The 22784-nt window shown below is 38.4% G+C and overlaps 1 protein-coding gene across 2 annotated transcripts; it reads right to left on the bottom strand.

Moving 5' to 3' along the window:
* Positions 1 to 1128: 1128 nt before the first annotated feature.
* Positions 1129 to 22075, bottom strand: LOC138854899 (sorting nexin-13-like). Of its 2 annotated transcripts, none has more exons than XM_070100601.1 (6): positions 21940 to 22075; positions 15868 to 15976; positions 15056 to 15158; positions 12748 to 12959; positions 12422 to 12630; positions 1129 to 1331 (listed from the first exon to the last, which is right to left on the bottom strand). In XM_070100601.1, exons 2-6 carry the CDS (start codon positions 15972 to 15974, stop codon positions 1144 to 1146), a joined length of 819 nt encoding a protein of 272 aa, XP_069956702.1. In that variant the 5' UTR covers positions 15975 to 15976; positions 21940 to 22075; the 3' UTR covers positions 1129 to 1143. The 2 variants fall into 2 exon arrangements, with proteins under 2 accessions (XP_069956702.1, XP_069956703.1); XM_070100602.1 differs by having other exon boundaries at positions 21891 to 21981.
* Between the last annotated feature and the right edge of the window lie 709 nt (positions 22076 to 22784).

Consider the following 22784-nt stretch of genomic DNA (forward strand, 5'->3'; position numbering starts at 1 on the left):
AGAGCATTACTAAATTGGATTACCATGAAAAGTGCTAAACCTATAACGGTTATTCAATGCTACATAACAGGAAAAAAAAAAGATGATACAGGAACAGAGGTAGAGGTATTAAAGGAAGAGCATAAATAGAAAGGAGGGATTTATAGCTGGTGAAGTAAATCAGCATCAGTTTCGAAATCTTAGCTAATCTGCCCGATAAAGGGTTAAAGCTGAGACCATCATAGAAAAGGGAGGACAAAATAAGCAGGTCAAGCATCTAAAAAAATAGTATGTGTAGTATGAATGGTAAATGTATACCAAAAATAAATTTATCTAATGGACAAATTTGCATTGTTGAATATTTATTTAGGCTATATTCTGAATGCCATGAGCCTTAACAAGACAGCAATAAAATTCTTGGAAAGTGAAATGGAGCCTAAATAAAATATCTAAATGCTGCAAATGTGTCCATTTACCTTAAAATGTTTGAGGTTTTTTGTAGTTATTGCCCTTTAGTAGGTAAGTTTTCAGTGAGAATAATGCATTAGATAAGGAAATAGATGGAACGACAAAGACGATACGTATAACAAGAGAGCTAAATAATTTATACTTTTAAGAATGCTAAAGCCATATGGAATATATATCACAGGAAAAGAGCAGAGAGATTACATGAATATAGTGTGTGGAAGGAAATACCATGCAAAATTCTTAATGGGTAGAAATGGTTGAATATGATGACAGAAGTGGATCTTACTACTGTACTAGCATAATCAATGCAATTCACATGCAGTGGAAATATTTTGTGGAAATAATTCAAATATGAATGAGGAATATGATTTAGCCAAAAATGTTATAGTATACAAAAGTAAAGGAAAAGCACACACTTATAATTATGTTTAAGGGGAAGGGGTAAACCCTTAAGGAACATAAGAGTGCCTGGTGAATGGGAGATAATCATGTTTCATCCACTGAAGAGAAGGGTAGCTCAAATTCCTTGGATCACAAGCACTTCATTAAATGCATCAAGGCACCCCACTTGAAGGATAAAGCACACTAGCAGTAATGATGAATCAGTTCACATTACAACCTAAAGTTAATGAATTATCATTATCCCAAGTATTGCATAATACACCTGTAACAATTTAATATATAATTTTACTGAGGCTAATGTTTACTTACAGCCCATATAATGAGAGTATTAATATAGTCTGGATCTGAGATGAGAGAAACAACTGGCATGATGACTGATGAGACCAGAATTTCCACCACAGCAGAACATAAAGGAGCATTGGAGAAGTCCTCAGGAGGTAGAACATAGTACAAAATGGTTTCCACTATGTCACTTAAATAATCTGTTCGAAGATAAGTTGCTATTAGTTACATTATAATCAGTCATAATCTTCATAAATTGAAATCTAAACAAGTCCAGTGTATGTGTATGCTGTAGTGCATATTATTATTATAAAGAGGTATGAAACCCATAGGTATCATATAACATCTGTTGAATGAAAGATGATTCCAAGTACAGTAGGGCCCCACTTCACAGTGTTTTGCTAATACAGACATTCCAAATTATGACTGAAACTCGCTATACAGCTCCTCCCCCACTTGACTCGCCAATATGGCCTCCATGTGCCACTGTTTGTTTACATCCTCCCTGAGATCCGCATCTCTCCATTATGTCTGGAAACTTTCCAAAATTTCAAGTGTTTTAAAGTTATTACATATTCTATTACATATTCTTATCAACAAATTTTGTTGAAAATAAGAAAAAGTTTTGGAGTGAGATTAACAAGTTAAGAAAGCCTAGAGAACAAATGGATTTGTCAGTTAAAAATAGGAGAGGAGAGTTATTAAATGGAGAGTTAGAGGTATTGGGAAGATGGAGGGAATATTTTGAGGAATTGTTAAATGTTGATGAAGATAGGGAAGCTGTGATTTCGTGTATAGGGCAAGGAGGAATAACATCTTGTAGGAGTGAGGAAGAGCCAGTTGTGAGTGTGGGGGAAGTTCGTGAGGCAGTAGGTAAAATGAAAGGGGGTAAGGCAGCCGGGATTGATGGGATAAAGATAGAAATGTTAAAAGCAGGTGGGGATTTAGTTTTGGAGTGGTTGGTGCAATTATTTAATAAATGTATGGAAGAGGGTAAGGTACCTAGGGATTGGCAGAGAGCATGCATAGTTCCTTTGTATAAAGGCAAAGGGGATAAAAGAGAGTGCAAAAATTATAGGGGGATAAGTCTGTTGAGTGTACCTGGTAAAGTGTATGGTAGAGTTATAATTGAAAGAATTAAGAGTAAGACGGAGAATAGGATAGCAGATGAACAAGGAGGCTTTAGGAAAGGTAGGGGGTGTGTGGACCAGGTGTTTACAGTGAAACATATAAGTGAACAGTATTTAGATAAGGCTAAAGAGGTCTTTGTGGCATTTATGGATTTGGAAAAGGCGTATGACAGGGTGGATAGGGGGGCAATGTGGCAGATGTTGCAAGTGTATGGTGTAGGAGGTAGGTTACTGAAAGCAGTGAAGAGTTTTTACGAGGATAGTGAGGCTCAAGTTAGAGTATGTAGGAAAGAGGGAAATTTTTTCCCAGTAAAAGTAGGCCTTAGACAAGGATGTGTGATGTCACCGTGGTTGTTTAATATATTTATAGATGGGGTTGTAAGAGAAGTAAATGCGAGGGTCTTGGCAAGAGGCGTGGAGTTAAAAGATAAAGAATCACACACAAAGTGGGAGTTGTCACAGCTGCTCTTTGCTGATGACACTGTGCTCTTGGGAGATTCTGAAGAGAAGTTGCAGAGATTGGTGGATGAATTTGGTAGGGTGTGCAGGAGAAGAAAATTAAAGGTGAATACAGGAAAGAGTAAGGTTATGAGGATAACAAAAAGATTAGGTGATGAAAGATTGAATATCAGATTGGAGGGAGAGAGTATGGAGGAGGTGAACGTATTCAGATATTTGGGAGTGGACGTGTCAGCGGATGGGTCTATGAAAGATGAGGTGAATCATAGAATTGATGAGGGAAAAAGAGTGAGTGGTGCACTTAGGAGTCTGTGGAGACAAAGAACTTTGTCCTTGGAGGCAAAGAGGGGAATGTATGAGAGTATAGTTTTACCAACGCTCTTATATGGGTGTGAAGCGTGGGTGATGAATGTTGCAGTGAGGAGAAGGCTGGAGGCAGTGGAGATGTCATGTCTGAGAGCAATGTGTGGTGTGAATATAATGCAGAGAATTCGTAGTTTGGAAGTTAGGAGGAGGTGCGGGATTACCAAAACTGTTGTCCAGAGGGCTGAGGAAGGGTTGTTGAGGTGGTTCGGACATGTAGAGAGAATGGAGCGAAACAGAATGACTTCAAGAGTGTATCAGTCTGTAGTGGAAGGAAGGCGGGGTAGGGGTCGGCCTAGGAAAGGTTGGAGGGAGGGGGTAAAGGAGGTTTTGTGTGCGAGGGGCTTGGACTTCCAGCAGGCATGCATGAGCGTGTTTGATAGGAGTGAATGGAGACAAATGGTTTTTAATACTTGACGTGCTGTTGGAGTGTGAGCAAAGTAACATTTATGAAGGGATTCAGGGAAACCGGCAGGCCGGACTTGAGTCCTGGAGATGGGAAGTACAGTGCCTGCACTCTGAAGGAGGGGTGTTAATGTTGCAGTTTAAAAACTGTAGTGTAAAGCACCCTTCTGGCAAGACAGTGATGGAGTGAATGATGGTGAAAGTTTTTCTTTTTCGGGCCACCCTGCCTTGGTGGGAATCGGCCAGTGTGATAATAATAATAAAAATAAACATATTCTATATATACAACCTCTCCTCACTTAGCAATGTACTCGTTTATTGATGACTCGGACTAATGATGGGCTCTCTGACCAGTATGCATACCTATATAATGTACTATATTAGTGCTGATTTCCTGTAGTCTGTTTATTACAATACACAGTATATTAATGTATAAACATTTAAAAATATACTAAAAATATTATAAATGGTGCAAAGGTGACATTAAAACAATATCAAAGATGGCTGACACAAACCCACTACCATTACAGTATGCTCCTTGCTTAGCGACAAATTCGTTTACCGATGTGATCTTAGGAACAGAAGTCCATCGTTCAGTGAGAAGAAGCTGTACTCTGTACTTACACACTGTGCTGGCATGTAGGTACACATTAAAATCACTAAGAGTGTCTCACTAGTGTTGACACCATATTAATAATAATAGTAATAATAATAATAATAATAATAATAATACCAATATGTAATAATAATCACTCTGGGTACATTAAATGACATATATTATGTTAATATAGACATTTTCATTAATCCATCTATGATATTTCTTTCAAAATTATATAAGAAACATGCTACATACATTATAAACATGATACATACACCCATAGTAGAATAAATATGACAATATGTGATGTGTTAGATGGGCAGCCTGTCAGAGTGATGGAAAGAATTACATTTTGTCTAGTGCAACACCAGAGAACATGAATACTATAATATTACTGGAAGTAACTTAAGAAAATTATTCCCTTCGTATGCCTTCACTCGCAACTATTTATTTTTTCTACTGTACTAATGTGAAGACAACTTGTATACAATGTTAAGTGTTTGTACTGTGGGATAAATGCTTTACCAACTTATGCAACTGTACGTGTAATAACCAAAAGTAGATAGGTATTAACCCTTTGAGGGTCGACAGGCCCTCTCCGAAACTCGTTCTCAGGGTCGGCCAAATTTAAAAAAAAAAAAAATTATTTTCTCTTATGAAAAGATAGAGAATCTTTTCCCGATCATAAAGACACCAAAAGTTTGACATTTGATAGAAAACTTACGGAATTATGCTCTCTCAAAGTTAGCGGTCTCAGCGATGTTTACGCATCGGCGATTTTGCCCACTTTGAGCCCCATTTTCGACCAATTTCACTGTACTAGTCGACAAAAAACATGAATATTTCGCTAGAACTCCATTTTTTCTAACGAATGGGTGCAAGAAACCACTCATTTATGAAATTCAACTATCCAGTACAGTGGTCAGAATTTAGCAATTTTGCCAATTTCACACAAATTTCAAAAGATGCCAATTTCCGAATAGGGTAGAGAATAAACAAGAAAGACATTCCTGGCACTAAAATGACATTTCCTCTGGTCATTAGTCACGTCTCAAGGCCCCTCTTATATTCTTTTGCTTTCCACTTTGAATTTTTATTTTCACAAAAAATATAAGATTTACTTTTATGCAGACTACTGCATTAGTGTAAAAAATGGTATAAATATTATTGGTGCACTTGTGAAAGAATATTAGACTCACCAGTTGACGTGTATTGCACGCTTGGCACGATTTGTTTACTTTTGAAGTTTGGTAAAAATCGAACATTTCTGCTACTTTGAGCTCAATTTCAAGGCACCTTTCTTTGTAAAACCAGTCAAAATCATCTCAATTTCTGTAATATGTCTTCCATTCTATAAAATGAGACCAAGAAAACTAGAATACAACAATAAATACCATACGAAAATACACTGCAAAGTCGCTGATTTATTAAAAAAAAATGGTCAAAGTTTTTTTTTTCTCATTATGCACTGTGTGCTGCAGGATTTTTTTTAGACTGTGCACACTGACCACATAGACCCATTCTTTCATATGAAGGCCTACCAGCTTTCTCCCACTAGATTTGAGGCCGCTAGAATTTATGAGTACTAGTACGTCAAAAACCCCTACGCGTAAGACGTACTAGTACGACGAAAACCCTCAAAGGGTTAATAAGCATTTCGTCTGACTAAGTGACTTCCTTTATGAGTTTGACTGTTTTCATTCTTGGGGTCTCTTTCCTCTCTCATTTACAATAATAATAATATCTTTATATCTACAAGCACATGTATGATGGCATCTAAGGGTAGTTGTTAGGAATGATTAAATTCAGTGAACAAGGCATGTCGATGGTGGTAATAATAATAATAATAATTTTTTTTAACAAGTTGGCAGTCTCCCACTGAGGCAGGGTGACCCAAAAAGAAAGAAAATACTGTTTTTGCAGAGGTGCCTAGATACAACAGTTTACGAGCATATATAAAGATATATGTACAACATAGCCCTCCAAACTGCCAATATCCCAAACCCCTCCTTCAAAGTGCAGGCATTGTACTTCTCATTTCCAGCACTCAAGTTTGGCTATATAAAAGTAACTGGTTTCACTGAATCCCTTCACTAAATATTACCCAGCTCACACTCCAACAGCTCGTCAGGTCCCAAAAACCATTTGTCTCCATTCACTCCTATCTAACAAGCTCATGCATGCTTGTTGGAGGTCCAAGCCCCTCGCCCACAAAACCTTTACCCCATCCCTCCAACCTTTTTGAAGACGACCCCTACCCCGCCTTCCTTCCCCTACAGATTTATATGCTCTCCATGTTATTATACTTTGTTCCATTCTCTCTAAATGACCAAACCACCTCAACAACCCCTCCTCAGCCCTTTGACTAATAATTTTATTAACTCCACACCTTCACCTAATTTCCACACTCCGAATTTTCTACATAATATTTACACCACACATTGCCCTTAGACACGACATCTCCACTGCCTCCAACCGCCTCCTCATTGCAGTATTTACAACCCAAGCTTCACACCCATATAAGAGAGTTGGTACCACTATACTTTCATACATTCCCTTCTTTGCCTCCATAGATAACGTTTTTTTGTCTCCACATTTACCTCAACGTACCACTCGCCTTTTTTCCTTCATCAATTCTATGGTTAATCTCATCCTTCATAAACCCATCTGCTGACAAGTCAACTCCCAAATATCTGAAAACATTCACTTCTTCCATACTCCCTCTCTCCAATGTGATTTCCAATTTTTCTTTATCTAAATCATTTGATACCCTCATCACCTTACTCTTATCTATGCTCACTTTCAACTTTCTACATTTACACACCCTCCCAAACTCGTCCACTAACCTTTACAACTTTTCTTTAGAATCTCCCATAAGCACAGTATCATCAGTAAAAAGTAACTGTGTCAACTCCCATTTTGTATTTGATTCCCCATAATTTAATCCCACCCTTCTCCCCAACACGCTAGCATTTACCTCTTTTACAACCCCATCTATAAATATATTAAACAACCATGGTGACATCACACATCCCTGTCTAAGACCTACTTTTACCGGGAAGTAATCTCCCTCCCTTCTACACACCCTAACCTAAGCCTCACTATCCTCATAAAAACTCTTTACAGCATTTAGTAACTTACTACATATTCCACATATTTGCAACATCTGCCACATTGCTCCCCTATCCACTATCATATGGTTTTCCAAATCCATATATGCAATGAAAACTTCCCTATCTATATCTAAATACTGGTCATATATATGCTTCAATGTAAACACTTGATCTACACATCCCCTACCCACTCTAAAGCCTCCTTGCTCATCCGCAATACTACTCTCTGTCTTACCTCTAATTCTTTCAATAATAACCTACCGTACACTTTTCCTGGTCTACTCAGTAAACTTATTTCCCTATAATTTTTACAATCTTTTTTGCCCCCCCTTCCTTTTATATAAAGGAACTATACATGCTCTCTTCCAAGCCCTAGGTACCTTCCCCTCTTTCATACATTTATTAAACAAAAATACCAACCACTACAACACTATATCCCCCCCTGCTTTAAACATTTCTGTCATGATCCTGTCATTTCCAGCTGCTTTACCCCTTTCATTCTACCTAATGCCTCATGCACCTCCCCCACACTCACATTCTGCTCTTCTGCACTTCTAAAAGATGTTATACCTCCCTGGCCAGTGCATGAAATTACCACCTCCCTTTCTTCATCGACACTTAAAAGTTCCTCAAAATATTCCCGCCATCTACCCAATACCTCCAGTTCCACATCTACTAACTCCCCTACTCTGTTTTTAACTGACAAATCTATTTGTTCCCTAGGCTTTCTTAACTTGTTTATCTCAGTCCAAAATTTTTTCTTATCTTCATCAAAATTTCTTGACAGTGCCTCTCCCACTCTATCATCTGCTCTCCTCTTACACTCTCTTCACCTTTCTTTTACTCTTCATATACTCTGCTCTTCTTATGACACTTCTGCTTTGTAAGAACCTCTCATAAGCTATCTTTTTCTCTTTTATCACACCCTTTACTTCATCATTCCACCAATCACTCCTCTTTCCTCCTGCACCCACCCTCCTATAGCCACAAACTTCTGCCTCACATTCTAATACTGCATTTTTAAAACTATTCCAACCCTCTTCAACCCCCCACTTCTAATACTTACACTAGCCCACCTTTCTGCAAATAATTGCTTATATCTCACCCTAACTTCCTCCTCCCTTAGCTCATACACTTTCACCTCTCTCTTACTTCTTGTTGCCATTTTTGTTTTCTCTCATCTACCTCTTACTACAACTGTAGTTACAACTAAATAATGATCCGATATATCAGTTCCCCTCTATAAACATGTACATCCTGAAGCCTATCCATCAACCTTTTATCTACCAGTACATGATCTAACACACTTTCATTATGTGCTATATCATACCTTGTATACTTATTTATCCTCTTTTTCATAAAATATGTACAGTAGTACCCTGAGTTTCGAGCTGCTCCCAATTATTTAAGTATATTACTGTAAGTGTTTTTGTAAGTATATTTTTGGGGGTCTGAAACAGACTAATCTAATTTACATTATTCCTTATTGGAACAAATTCGTTCGGTAACGGCACTTGAACAGCCTTTGGGAATGAAGAAAGTTCGAAACTCAGGGTACCATGTACTTATTACCAAATCTCTTTCTATACATAGCTCAATTAAAGGTTCCCCATTTTCATTTACCCCTGGCACCCCAAATTTACCTACTACTCCCTCCACAACATTTTTGCTCACTTTAGCATTGAAATCTCCAACCACAAGTACTCTCACTTATTTCAAAACTTTCCACGTACTTACTCAACATTTCCCAAAATCTCTCTCTCTCTCTCTTCTACACTTCTCTCTTCTCCAGGTGCATAATCACTTATTATAACCTACTTTTCACATCCAACCCTTATTTTACTCCACATAATCTTTGAATTTATACATTTATGTTCCCTCTTTTTCTGCCATAACTTATCCTTCAACATCATCATCATAATAATAATAATAATAATAATAATAATAATAAATAATAAATAATAATAATAATAATAATAATAATCATCGCTCTGGGGTGCTTTAAATTTAAGTCGTATATTTTATGTAGGTATGGTAGCTAGTGCGAGCTACCACACCTGACTTTCTACAATAAATACTAGTCACCTCTCACCCTACATAAAGACTACGAATATTTTAAGTAATAAATGTACTGTGTATGTATTTTACTTTTTATTGTTGTTTTTAATGCCTATTTCTACTGTTAACTTATTATATGTTAGTGTAAACTTGTTATCTGGCATTTATATGCATTATACTGGAAAAAAAAGGCATTCCACTTTATGGCGATTTTCGCTTTGCAGTTGTAGTCTGAACTTAACCTGCCGTATAAGTGGAGCCCTGCTGTATACTATTGTCAACCAATTCTGTAAAAACTATGTAATATATCATGTGGCAATAAAGTAATTTATTTATTTAGTATTTGAGGGGTGTATGATGAATACGTACTGATAATTAATTTATTTCACACAAATCTCATATACACTCACCTCGGTTATTAGCTACAGTATACAGTGGACCCCCGCATAACGATGGCATCACATAGCGATTATTTCGCATACCGCTTACTTTAATCGCAAAAATTTTGCCTCACATACCGCTTAAAAACCCGCTTACCGATTTTCGTCCGAGACGCGGCCTGAGCCACGCTCACATGTTCCGCCGGTGGCATTGTTTACCAGCCAGCCTCCGCGGTAACATCCAAGCATACAATCGGAATATTTCGTATTATTACAGTGTTTTCGGTGCTTTTTCTGGAAAATAAGTGACCATGGGCCCCAAGAAAGCTTCTAGTGCCAACCCTACAGCAATAAGGGTGAGAATTACAATAGAGATGAAGAAAAAGATCATTGATAAGTATGAAAGTGGAGTGCATGTCTCCGAGCTGGCCAGGTTGTATAATAAACCCCAATCAACCATCGCTACTATTGGTGGTACAGCTGCTGCTGCTGCTGCACTGTCAGCTGCTGCTGCTGCTGTAGCACCGTTGTTGGTGTGGCTTATTGAGAATACCAAGAAACAATTAACCCCAGAGGATTTGCCACCCAGGATAACCCAAAAAAGTCAGTGTCATCGAAGACTGTCTAACTTATTTCCATTGGGGTCCTTAATCTTGTCTCCCAGGATGCAACCCACACAAGTTGACTAACACCCAGGTGAACAGGAAAAAATGCCTGGAACTAGTGCTCATATTGGTGAATTTAAAGCCAGCAAAGGTTGGTTTGAGAGATTTAAGAATCGTAGTGGCATACACAGTGTGATAAGGCCTGTTCTGGAAGAAAATGCCAAACAGGACCTACAGTACTCAGGAGGAAAAGGCACTCCCAGGACACAGTGTCTCATCAGTCATTGCTGCATCTTCAATAAAGGTAAGTGTCATTTATTCTTCATTTAGTAGACTAGTACATGCACAATATATACTGTGCATGTACTACTCTACTATTGTGCATGTATCCTTCTCTTTGTGTGTGGGAAAATGTATATTTCATGTGGTAAATTTTTTTTTTTCATACTTTTGGGTGTCTTGCACGGATTAATTTGATTTCCATTATTTCTTATGGGGAAAATTCATTCACATAGCGATTATTTCGCATAACAATTACCCCTCTTGCACGGATTAAAATCGTTAACCGGGGGTCCACTGTATTTAAAATTTTATACATTATATCTATTATCCCTAAGTCAGTTATAGCTAGTAAAAAAACTTTTCCTAAGTTGTGCAAGTCATTCAAACACTGGTACTTACACATTTCTCCTTACCAGCTCTCACCACACACTGCAGTGTGTCGAGAGGGAGGGTGAGATGTGAATGCATTAAGTGTAGCAAGTGTCACCTGGCTGTATGACTAACCCTTTCCCTCTGCCTTATTTATCAACAGTAGTTGATTACTGCTTATGCCATGTCAGATTGGTTACTGTTCTCATCCTCAAGACTAACCACTGTTTTGTTTCTCTTTTCAGTTTATTAATATGAATTGTATATCATGAGTGCATAGGACAATACAAATAATTATTTTTAGTTTATTATAGAGTGGGGAAGGAGGAGACTGGATGTCACTTGACCATTTCCCAATCCCCACCTCCTCATCCTCTTTCACTCACCAACCACTGACATGTACTTAGGCATGATTGTCAGCAGGCAGTCAAAGAGAATGCAAATAATAAGCCAACACTTATTTACCAATCCTGCTAAACATGTGTCGGATACAAGTAGGACCTGCCTAGCATAGGACAATGGGGTTTCCTAAAGTGCATACATCTCTTATGTAGTGGATGGGTGCAAGTAAGACTTGCCTAGCATGGGTCAATAGGCCTACTGCAGTGCTCTTCTATTCTTATGTACTAGGATTTTAAATTTGAATTTTCAATTTTATTGACTAATTGCATGTATTTTTGGTACATGGGCATTTGGTACCTATCTGGTATGCTCATATTTTTTGGGTAAAAATAAAATGTGGAATAAATTTAATTATTTTTTTAAGTTGTCTCTTGATTCATAGTTTTTTTTTTGTATGTGTTTGTTTATGACCATTTGGTGCAAGTGTGGTATCCTCTTTTATTTTTTTTTTTTTTTTTTTTTTAGCAAAGTCAAAAATTCCTCCATGGGAAAGTGGAGAAGAATCTTTCCTCCATAACCCATGTGTGTCATAAGAGGAAACTAAAATGACAGGAGCAAGGGACTAGTATACCATTCTCTAGTATAAATTACTAAATGTAAAAAAGAGAAAAATGAAAGCGTTTCTTCTTTTTCAGATCACCCTGCCTTGGTAGGACAGCCAGTGTGTTATAAAAAAATTAGTCAAGAAAAGTGCAATTTGCAAATTCTAAGAATAAATTCCTAGATTTTACATGTTATAAAGGGGTCCACTTTGTGTGCCATCAGCCAGGAATGTGTCTACTGCCTGGTAGCAAAAGCTCTCACTTCACACAGTGAGGGTCCGGGTTCAATTCCTGGCGAAGGGGTGGAAACATGGGACGTGTTTCTTTACACCAGTTGTCTATGTTCACTCATCAGTAAAATGGGTACCTAGGTATTACGCAACTGGTGTGGGTCACCTCCTGGGAAAAAACTGACCTAATTTGCCCGAAATGCTCAGCATAACAGGCGGCTTTCTATATACGTAGTAGCATGTCACTGATGTCAGCTAGGCCTGTACACCTTGTACATGTACTTGTAGTAAATAAAGTTATTATATGTACTATTATTATAAGCAAGGGACACTTGTAAGTAGTATGTGCCTCACCTTTTTCTGCATCTGGCTTTAAGCATACTTCATCCCGACATAAATCCTTTTCTTTTTCTGCTTCTCTTTCGAAGAAATGATCAATCAACTCTTCACTAGTGGCCTTTCCACGTGCAGCAGATCTGGCTTCTCTAAACAACCGTAAATGACAGGCAATGTCATCAACAAGTCGAGTAGTAAGATAGCCAACCCAATCCATATTTTTACATCTGATAAGAAAAACGTATTTATTAGCCAAAATAAGAAATCAGTGACTGGCTAAGTGACTAATTGGTCTAAAATATTTAAAAGGTAAAAACTTTATTGCTATCAACTACAGCACTTACCTATTTGCAAGGACAATCATAGAGTGTTGTATGGTGCGATGTAGTTGAGTAATGAAAGCTTGGTGGTAAGAGAGATGGCTATACCAAGTGAGAATGAAGTCACGCACTACAAGTGTCACCACCCCCTGAAGTTGCTCATCTATAAGGCTGGATCCTGTTACTCTTCGATCTTGTCGCTCAGTACTACTACTAAGCTGTATACTACTGACAACCTATGGACAAGCAAGAATAAAGAATATGAATATTTTCTTAAAGAGCTCTTAGTAAGTTACTCTGCTATATAATTCAGAGCTTTAGCTATCTACCAATTTCTATATACTACATGTATTTCCAAACTCACGGGATCATCTCACAAGAGCTTCCCTTTAATTCTCTTGGATTTTGGTTACCTATCATTTATTCTAATCTCTTGCAACTCATTTCTAGAAATTTGTTCGTTGAAATGATGCATTAATAACAAGACACAAGTTGAAAAAATAAGGTTTTATCTGAAGAACATTCCGATGTGTAAATCTTTACACATTACAAAACATTGTACTATACCAAAAATTTTTCCTGGAAATTGTGCTAAAAATTATACCTGTGAGCTGATCATGGATAAGTCATTCTTGAATAATGCACTTCTAAAGTCTGAACCTCATATTTACCTGTTCTATTTTGTTGCAGTACCTGCTATTTCTTCCTTGCAGTTTAAAGTAGGAAAGATTCTATCATACAATAATTACTCCTCAATAGTAGTGCTTCTTGCCATAATATTTCTGAAGAATTCATCCAACTTTTTTTTCCTTTTACTACTCTTTCATTTAGCCTTTCTATTTTGAAGTTTCAATCAGGTTTCAAGTTTCTTCTAACTATGTATTAACATATTTCACACTTTGCATAACTACTGTTTTTATAAAATTCACCAATTTTCACAGTTTAATCTCTTCTAATTCAAAGGCACCAGTGTTAGATACCATTTTTCTCATTTTAGCCCTTTCCTATCTATTATTTATTACATCTGCTTAATTACTAAATGCTGAAAACACCATACATACAAATTACAGTACAATACATTTTATTAAATTTCAATAGCCATCTTCCGCCAAGGAAGGATGACCCAATGACGAAAATGTATTCACAATCTTTCATTTAGTTGAGGTTTTGTTGGAAGCGTGCTGATTACCCAATGACTGAAACATCCCCACCTTCCTTCAAAGTGCAGGTAATGCCCTTCCCACCTTCATGACTCAGTCATAGCTTTTTTTTCTGTATATATAATGTTTGTCTGTTGCATACATGTGTTTATTAAACCTTTTTGTAAATACACCCTCTCACTGTAACACTGAACTTACAATGAAGAACAGAACTGATGGCTACAAACCTGAGGGCATGCCACAGTAGGGGCACCATGGCTCACACATGAAGTGCAATACCACTGGCTTTCACCTATAAAAAAATACCTGCTCCCCAACTGGCAGGCGAGTGGTCTAATGCATGGTTGTTCCAAAGCTAAACATGAGCAAAAGTGTGGGCAAATAATCAATGATTAAAAATCACGTATGGGTAGGCAAAAATCCTACTGTTCGTGATTCATTACCATATTTAAGGAAGTCAGAAGCATTTGGTGAAATACCAGGTTTAAGGTTATGGACAATGGCCTCAATTAAAAATGACTTGAGCTTAAACAAGCTTGAGCTATTAATATATAAAGAAAGGTCATCGTGTTTTATAACTTCCAACTCTGAGATGTATCTTTCCACCACAGACGAAACAGGAACTACAATTCAGACCTCAGATCATCTAGCATGGGTTATTGCAAACTCTTATATTAAATATGCTTCTCACTGTTAAGTAAAAACTTTATTAGTTAAAGAACAGTGAATCTGCCATCTCAGTGGCAAAGGTATGTGAGGAATATGGCATTAATTCAGTCTTTGATATCTGTAGAAGCTAAGTTTAGTATAGATGCTAGTGAAGCTTAATAGCTCCTCTGACTCACCCCTATCGATCATGGCAGTTTACACCTTATCTCATCACCATGAAAAGGAAAGCAAAGTTACTGTAAGTTACATACAGTATGTACTATAAAATTCCTATATAGTACAGAAATGTACTACAGGTTACAATATCTATATTCTTAGTTTCTGGTTGTCTTCTGCATTAGTGGACCAAGTCCACTAGTTCAGAACACACCCGGATGATCAAGAAAAATTAATTTCATAATTCAAAAGTTTCAGACAATCGGCAAATATTGTGCATTTCCTCCTTCCTATTAGTCCATTAATGAGAGGGTTCATTGTAATAATACTGTATTAGAAAAACTTACCCTCTCATGTTGAGCGCAAGGCAGTGGGAGGTGTGACCTGTGTATGTTAAGCCACAGCTCCTCACTCTCCACAAGGCTACACCATCGTACAGCAACCACCCACCTACATGCCAGCAGAACATGAAATTTCTTTAATTTTTTAATGTGTAACAAATCCTTTGCAAATGATTTACAAAATAAATTGTGGTATTAATGATGTAAAACAGAGAACAATTAAAAATTCAATGATGCATGTGAGGTACAGTTCATAATTTTATAGTTTGGGTTTGCAATGAAACCAGTTTGAAATGAGAGAAAATTCTATAAAAAATTAATTTATTTTACACGAGACTGTTGTATTAATACCCAAACTAAAACTAATGTTTATTTGTTAAACAATTACTTACTTCAATTAGCTACCATAAATCTTTGCATTTTGATGTGCACTCAAGATCAAAATATGATTTGAAATGCTAGGCAAATAATTCTTTACACTATAATACACAAAATTTCAAATCAACTGTAAATTTAAGAATTTATCAGAGTAAAAATTGTGGCAGTGTGATTATGTTGCTCCTGCTCCAGCAAATGTGAAACAACTCACACTCAATACTAGCACTAGCATTTGCTAGAAAATATGAATGCTTCTCAATACTTGTACTACAATATAGTACCTTGACATGGGCAAATAACTAATGACATATCAAGAAATTATTTCATAGCCCTCAACTTTTCTAGGACATTACATGAAAGTGGATTTTTTTTTTTTTAGAAACTTTGTACACAGACAGGCAAACGGAAATGGGAAGGGGTGAAAAAAAATTATTACTTACCCTCCACAAAATACTATGGCAGATACTACAAGGGCCAGGCAAGCTTTAATACCAAATGAACCAAACAGCAGTGCAGCTCCCAACACTAGCCAAGCCCAAACTGCCATGGCTGAAAAATATAAGAATTGCCATTTAAAGAAATAAACCTAACCTGGAACATTAAAAGACAAAATTCACATAAACAAACAAGTAAAAGGATGGCCATATTAGCACTCTTGAAAGAAGTTACAGTATATCGAAAATTTTGCACCATTCTCTTTCAGTTTTATTTCCTAAAAAATTTTAAAAATGGATCAGGTATTAAAAAATCAAATGTATTTAAAGAAACAAATGTTACATAAAAGCTAAGGTATATGAAAGAGTAAATGTATTACAACATGAGAATGTAAGAATTGAGAAGCACTGCAGCAGGCCTATTAGCACATGCTTGGCAGGTCCTTCTCAGACAACCTTTCTCACTCATATCTGGAGTATACCTGGAGAGGGTTTTGGGGGTCAATGCCCCCGCCACTCAGTCTGAGACCAGGCCTCGTGGTGGATCAGGATCTGATCAACCAGGCTGTTACTGCTGGCCACACGCAAACTGACGTACGAATCACAGCCGGCTGGTCAGGTACTGACTTTAGGTGACCGTCCAGTGCTATCTTGAAGACAGACAGGGGTCTATTGGCAATCCCCTTTATGTATGCTGGGAGGCAGTTGAACAATCTTGGGCCCCAGACACTAATTGTGTTGTCTCTCAGTGTTTTTGTAGCACCCCTGGTTTTCATTGGGGGAATGTTGCATCTCCTGCCTAGTCTTTTGCTCTCACAGGGAGTGATTTTCGGGTGCAAGTCTCGTACTAATCTCTAGGATTTTCCAAGTGTATATTATCATGCATCTCTCTCGCCTGCATTCCAGGGAATACAAATCAAGGGACTTAAACTGTTCCCAGTAATTTAGGTGCCTTATTGCACTTACGTGTGGTGTGAAAGTTCTTTGTACATGCTCCAGGTCAGTGATTTTGCCTGCCTTGAAGGGGGCAGTTAGTGTACAGCAGTATTCCAGCCTAGAGAGTACAAGCAATTTGAAGAGAATCATCATGGGCTTGGCATCCCTAGTTTTGAAGATTCTCATTATCCATCCCATCATTTTCTTAGCAGATGCTAAGAAAATGATACACTGTTGTGGTCTTTGAGGGTGAGATCTTCTGACATTATCACTCCCAGGTCCTTCACATTACTTTTTTGCTCTATGGTGTGGTTAGAATTTGTTGTATACCCTAATACAGTTTTAATTTCCTCAAGTTTTCCATATCTGAGTAGTTGAAATTTCTCTTCATTGAACTTCATATGGTTTTGAGTGGCTCATTTGAAGGTTTGGTTGATGTCTGCTTGGAGTCTTGCAGTGTCTTCGATGGTGGTCACTGCCATGGCAATTCGGGTGTCATCCGCAAAGGAAGACAATTGAGCTGTGGCTTACATCTTTGTCTATGTCAGATATGAGGATGAGGAATAGGATGTTTTATCATATATTTAACCTATTTTTATAGCTACCCATGGTGTTAGCATTAATACAGTAACTCTACTTGGTAGAATATTTCACCCATCCACAACTCCATTAAGCACTGAAGTAGGTCCACTAGTAAATGGTATGGGACTACAAACAAGTTGTTATAGTAGTAGTTATTGGTGGTGTTATACCTAATTTAATATCTGTATAGCTAATGGTCTTGCAAGTTAGAAACTGCCTCAACTTAGGGTGTTTGTGTTTGATGTTAATACTAGAGCTGTTTCATATTGTCTTTCCCTTGTATTTTCCCCCTTCTTTCATTATGTGTGTGTATATGTTTGTACGCTCGCATGCATGTCTGTGCATGCGCCCTCGTGTGTGTATGCGTGTGCATGCATGCTCATGTGTGTGTGTGCTCATGTGGGTTTATGACCCACTTAATATTTGTATTTATAACTCATTACAATTGTGACTGGGTGTGGACGTGTCAGTGGCTCATTACTTTGTAATTTGTTCATGATTGTAATCATGTAGAGGAGTGTAAATGGTTCATTACCTTTGTAACTTGCCATGATTGTGACCAGATCTATCTGGAGTTCATTACCTCTGTAAAAAAAACATACCACGGGCGGGATTGAACCGCGGTCAGAGAGTCTCAAAACTCCAGACCGTCGCGTTAGCCACTGGATTCGTCTGTAAAAACTTGCATTTGTGGTCACAGTGGTGCCTATGCTAACCTTCCTATGGTGTAGAAATATACCTAGTTGGATGAATCTTATTGTGGCTAGCTGGTCCAGTGGCTAATGCGATGGTCTGGAGTTTTGAGACTCTATGACCGCGGGTTCAATCCCACCCGTGGTATGGTTTGTTTGCAATCGTGTCATTACGATTTCATGAGTCATTACCTCTGTAACTAGTTCACCTATCATAACTTTGGGGTCCAGTCCCTGGACCCATTATGTACCTCTGTAATCTTTTGCCTACTGCCCACAGGATGGGTATGGGGTGCATACCCATTTATTATGAGTTTTGAGTCAGGAAATCTCATTAGATGGCTGTGTCACTTCCTATGTTGGACACAAGCATTATTCTTGTTATCTGTCTGGGCTGAATGCTTATACTATTCGCTGATGATTTAACCTAAGTTCCTGCCAGTTTCTCCCACACAAATCTCGTCACACTCACTGACTGGAATTTTGTAGCTAGGGCACCAGCTTTTTCTTCCATGCAATGGTTCATTTTTTCTTCTTGTGAGATCACTAACTGTAGAAAGTACTCACCTATTTGTGGTTGCAGGGGTCAAGTCATAGCTTTTGGCCCTGCCTCTTCATTGGCTGCTACTAGGTCCACTCTCTCCTTTCTCCCTGAGCTTGATCAAGCCTCTTCTCAAAGCTATGTATGGATCCTGCCTCCACTATTTTACTCCCCAGATTGTTCCTTCTGAAAACCCTATGACTAAGGATATACTTCCTGACATCCCTATGGCAGCTACTTTGCTGTTGGCTTTGCTCAAAATGGTCATGAAGTTAGAGGCGACATGACATGTACAGAAAAATTAAATATTGGTCTACTTTCTTGCTGGTTTCACCTGTATCGTTTTCAAGATTTTTATGGCACTTTTCTTGATATTTGTGATGAAGAATGTTGGATATTACAATATTCTAAAAAATGTTCTTTATGGTTTTGAACTCTTCCTCAAGAAAACACAGGCTACAGGTCTCCCTCAACATTCGCGAGGGTTAGGGGATCAAGAGCCTCGCGAATGTTGAAAAACCGTGAATGTTTGGTGCCCCAATATATTGTAGGGAAATATAATGCAATACTGCTTCCTTAACTTGTTGAACCGTGAACAACCATAAAATACATGAAAACGTCATAAACTGTACTAAAAATATACATGTTATGCTTTAATAACATGTATGTTATTAAATACCACAGACTCCGCCACTGCCTCCACCAATGCCTCCACCACTTCCTCAACCACTGCGAGTCCCTACTACCCTCCCTCCGACCCCCGCAACTGGCAGCCAGCCCTCCCACCACTCAGTGTGGTGAGTGTTTTGTTTGTTCATTATTTGCTATTAAACTACAGTATAAATAATGCAAACCCATTCATGACTGCATATTGGAATGGCTATTCGGACAGGTATTGGACGGTGACATCATGTGTTTACTCTTGAACACAGCAAAGAATCAAGCATTTCTGCTACTGCTAATAATAACAATAGTAATAATAATAATAATAATAATAATAATAATACGATATAATTGAAGAAGGAAATTGTACAAAAATACGAGGGAGTGGTTGACACATGGTCAGTGTGGCTTTGTTTATGTTGGAGTGAGCATTAGTCTCCGTGCTCTTCCAAACATTTCACAATAATTCAGCAGTTGAGGCAGTGGTATTTAATAACATATATGTTATAAATAATTATAGTACATATTATTAACAACATGTATTATTATTATTAATAACATGTATGTTATTAAATACCACTGCCTCAACCGCTGCCTCAACCACTGCCTCAATCGCTGCCTCAACAGCTGCCTCAACAGCTGCCTCACCCACTGCCTCAACAGCTGCCTCACCCACTGCCTCAATCGCTGCCTCAACAGCTGCCTCAACCACTGCCTCAACAGCTGCCTCACCCACTGCCTCAATCGCTGCCTCAACAGCTGCCTCACCCACTGCCTCAATCGCTGCCTCAACAGCTGCCTCACCCACTGCCTCAATCGCTGCCTCAACAGCTGCCTCACCCACTGCCTCAATCGCTGCCTCACCCACTGCCTCAATCGCTGCCTCAATCGCTGCCTCAACAGCTGCCTCAACCACTGCCTCAATCGCTGCCTCAACAGCTGCCTCAACCACTGCCTCAATCGCTGCCTCAACAGCTGCCTCACCCACTGCCTCAATCGCTGCCTCAACAGCTGCCTCACCCACTGCCTCAATCGCTGCCTCAACAGCTGCCTCAACCACTGCCTCAATCGCTGCCTCAACAGCAGCCTCAACCACTGCCTCAATCGCTGCCTCAACAGCAGCCTCAACAGCAGCCTCAACAGCAGCCTCAACAGCTGCCTCACCCACTGCCTCAATCGCTGCCTCACCCACTGCCTCAATCACTGCCTCAATCGCTGCCTCAACCACTGCCTCAATCGCTGCCTCAACAGCTGCCTCTACCACTCCAGTTGCACTCAATCTACAAGCACCAAACAATGAATTATTGTGAAATGTTTGGAAGAGCACGGAGACTAATGCTCACTCCAGCATAAACAAAGCCACACTGACGATGTGTCAACCACTCCCTCGTATTTTTGTACAACTTCCTTCAATTATATCGTATTTATTATTATTATTATTATTATTATTAATTATTATTATTATTATTATTTTTATTATTAGCAGTAACAGAAATGTTTGATTCTTTGCTGTGTTCAAGAGTAAACACATGATGTCACCGTCTAATACCTGTCCGAATAGCCATTCCAATATGCAGTCATGAATGGGTTTACATTATTTATACTGTAGTTTAATAGCAAATAATGAACAAACAAAACACTCACCACACTGAGTGGTGGGAGGGCTGGCTGCCAGTTGCGGGGGTCGGAGGGAGGGTAGTAGGGACTCACAGGTGGCAGGAAACTTAAATATGATTTGGCGGCTGGGAATTTGGTGGCTGGGAATTTGGTTATATTGGCTCGTGATAGGGGCTTCTTGCAGTTCTTGATGAACACAGAGTTCCACGAGTCTGGCCCTGGGGCAGAGTGCATGGGCATGTCATTTATTGCCTGTTCGAAGTCATTTGGCATCAGGATAACATCAGATAGGCTTGTGTTAACCAAATTCTGTGGCTCTCTCATAAAAAATTCATTTTGATCTTCGACTCTCAGTCTGGTTAGCGGCTTGCTAAAAACTGAGTAATATTGGGACTTGAGTAGCTCACTCATTTCCTTGCTGTCATCTGTGTAGGACCCATCTTGAATTTATAAATACAATGCTTAATGATGAGTACATAACCAACTAGAGAAAATATCCTGTGTGACTTACAGTAAACAAGAAATCTCTGATAAATAATCCTAATAATCTTGAGGTTAATGAGGGCGTTGGATAATTTTTACATTTGTAGGCGACCTTCAAACCTGTTAGGGCCATGCAACACATTTGGAAACAGGAGACATTCAGGTTTGATGTAAGGAAAGGGAGCAAAAAGACCAATTCCTGAAATCAAGAGCCCCTAACCGGGATCAAGGAACCTCCCTTGAGGGTTTAAAGAAGTTTGAGAGAGCAATAAAAAATCACTTACTTCAGTATCATGTGCATTTACTGTATAACGAATGCGGCTGGGTGTGAGTTGGACATGCCTAAAATGGGCCTACTACAGTGTTTATACATTATTTTCTTCTTATATGTTTTTTGTCCTCAGAACATTAACTCTCCCTTTGAGATGGTGGGAGTTGTCCCACAAAGCTTCGCTTTTGAGGCAATTTAATGACTATTTCCATACAGTAACACGTAACTAGTGATTCAGACGTACCTTATGCCAATGTTTAAAGTCAAAAAGACGTAATTCAATGTTCTCCTACCTCAAAAAAGGATAATTTTGGATTGGTTTGTGCCCATCTTCAAGCAATGTTTACGTCCAGCCGCGGTGGAGCCACTCAGCTGGCCACCCCCGCCCACCTGCCTCCTTGTAAACCTTCTGATTGGACAGCTGGTTTAAAGCTGAGTTTTGACTGGTGGGAACAGTGTTCAGATGCCTAACCAGCGACCTTTCAAAATCAACACTAATGTCAATCTACAAGTTATTCACACAATGCTGTGTATTTAATGTGAATAAATAAATACATATCAACTACAAGTCAGGTAATGAGCAATAAATAATGTAAATTTAATGACATTATATTATATTAAGTATGAACGACCAGTCACTAAATGGCAAAATATAGATACAGTCACATATTTACCCCTATCTCACCTATGGAATTTGTGCATGGGGCTCAACAACAAGTAACCATCTCAGACCACTAATTACCCAACAAAAGGCTGCAGTTAGAATGATAACAAATTCTCACTATAGGCAGCACACTCCACCAATATTCAATACACTAAACCTACTCACCATACAAAACATCCATACTTATTACTGCACCTATTACATACATAGAACACTTAACTCTGATATTAACCCTCCCCTCAAACATCTTGCCAACCTCAACAGAACACATGACCATAACACAAGGCACAGATCACTCTTTGATGTTCCTCGTGTCCATCTCACACTATGCAAAAACTCAATGCACATAAAAGGCCCTAAAATCTGGAATTCATTACCTGTAAATATAAAAGAAACACTACCTGTTTATAAATTCAAGTCTCTTCTCAAAGATCACTTACTCACCCAAAACCAAATAAATACTGAATAACTGAA

This window comes from Cherax quadricarinatus, chromosome 73 (assembly GCF_038502225.1).
Source record: "Cherax quadricarinatus isolate ZL_2023a chromosome 73, ASM3850222v1, whole genome shotgun sequence".
Lineage (NCBI taxonomy): Eukaryota > Metazoa > Arthropoda > Malacostraca > Decapoda > Parastacidae > Cherax > Cherax quadricarinatus.

What these genes read in the sequence shown, in the direction of transcription:
- LOC138854899 (XM_070100601.1), bottom strand. Translation starts at nt 15,974, where the DNA reads ATGGCAGTTTGGGCTTGGCTAGTGTTGGGAGCTGCACTGCTGTTTGGT. An exon ending in GCCATAGTATTTTGTGGAGG is followed by an intron (nt 15,159 to 15,867) that starts GTAAGTAATAAT and finishes GCTGGCATGTAG; the next exon opens with GTGGGTGGTTGCTGTACGAT. An exon ending in ATGATTGTCCTTGCAAATAG is followed by an intron (nt 12,631 to 12,747) that starts GTAAGTGCTGTA and finishes TTTTCTTATCAG; the next exon opens with ATGTAAAAATATGGATTGGG.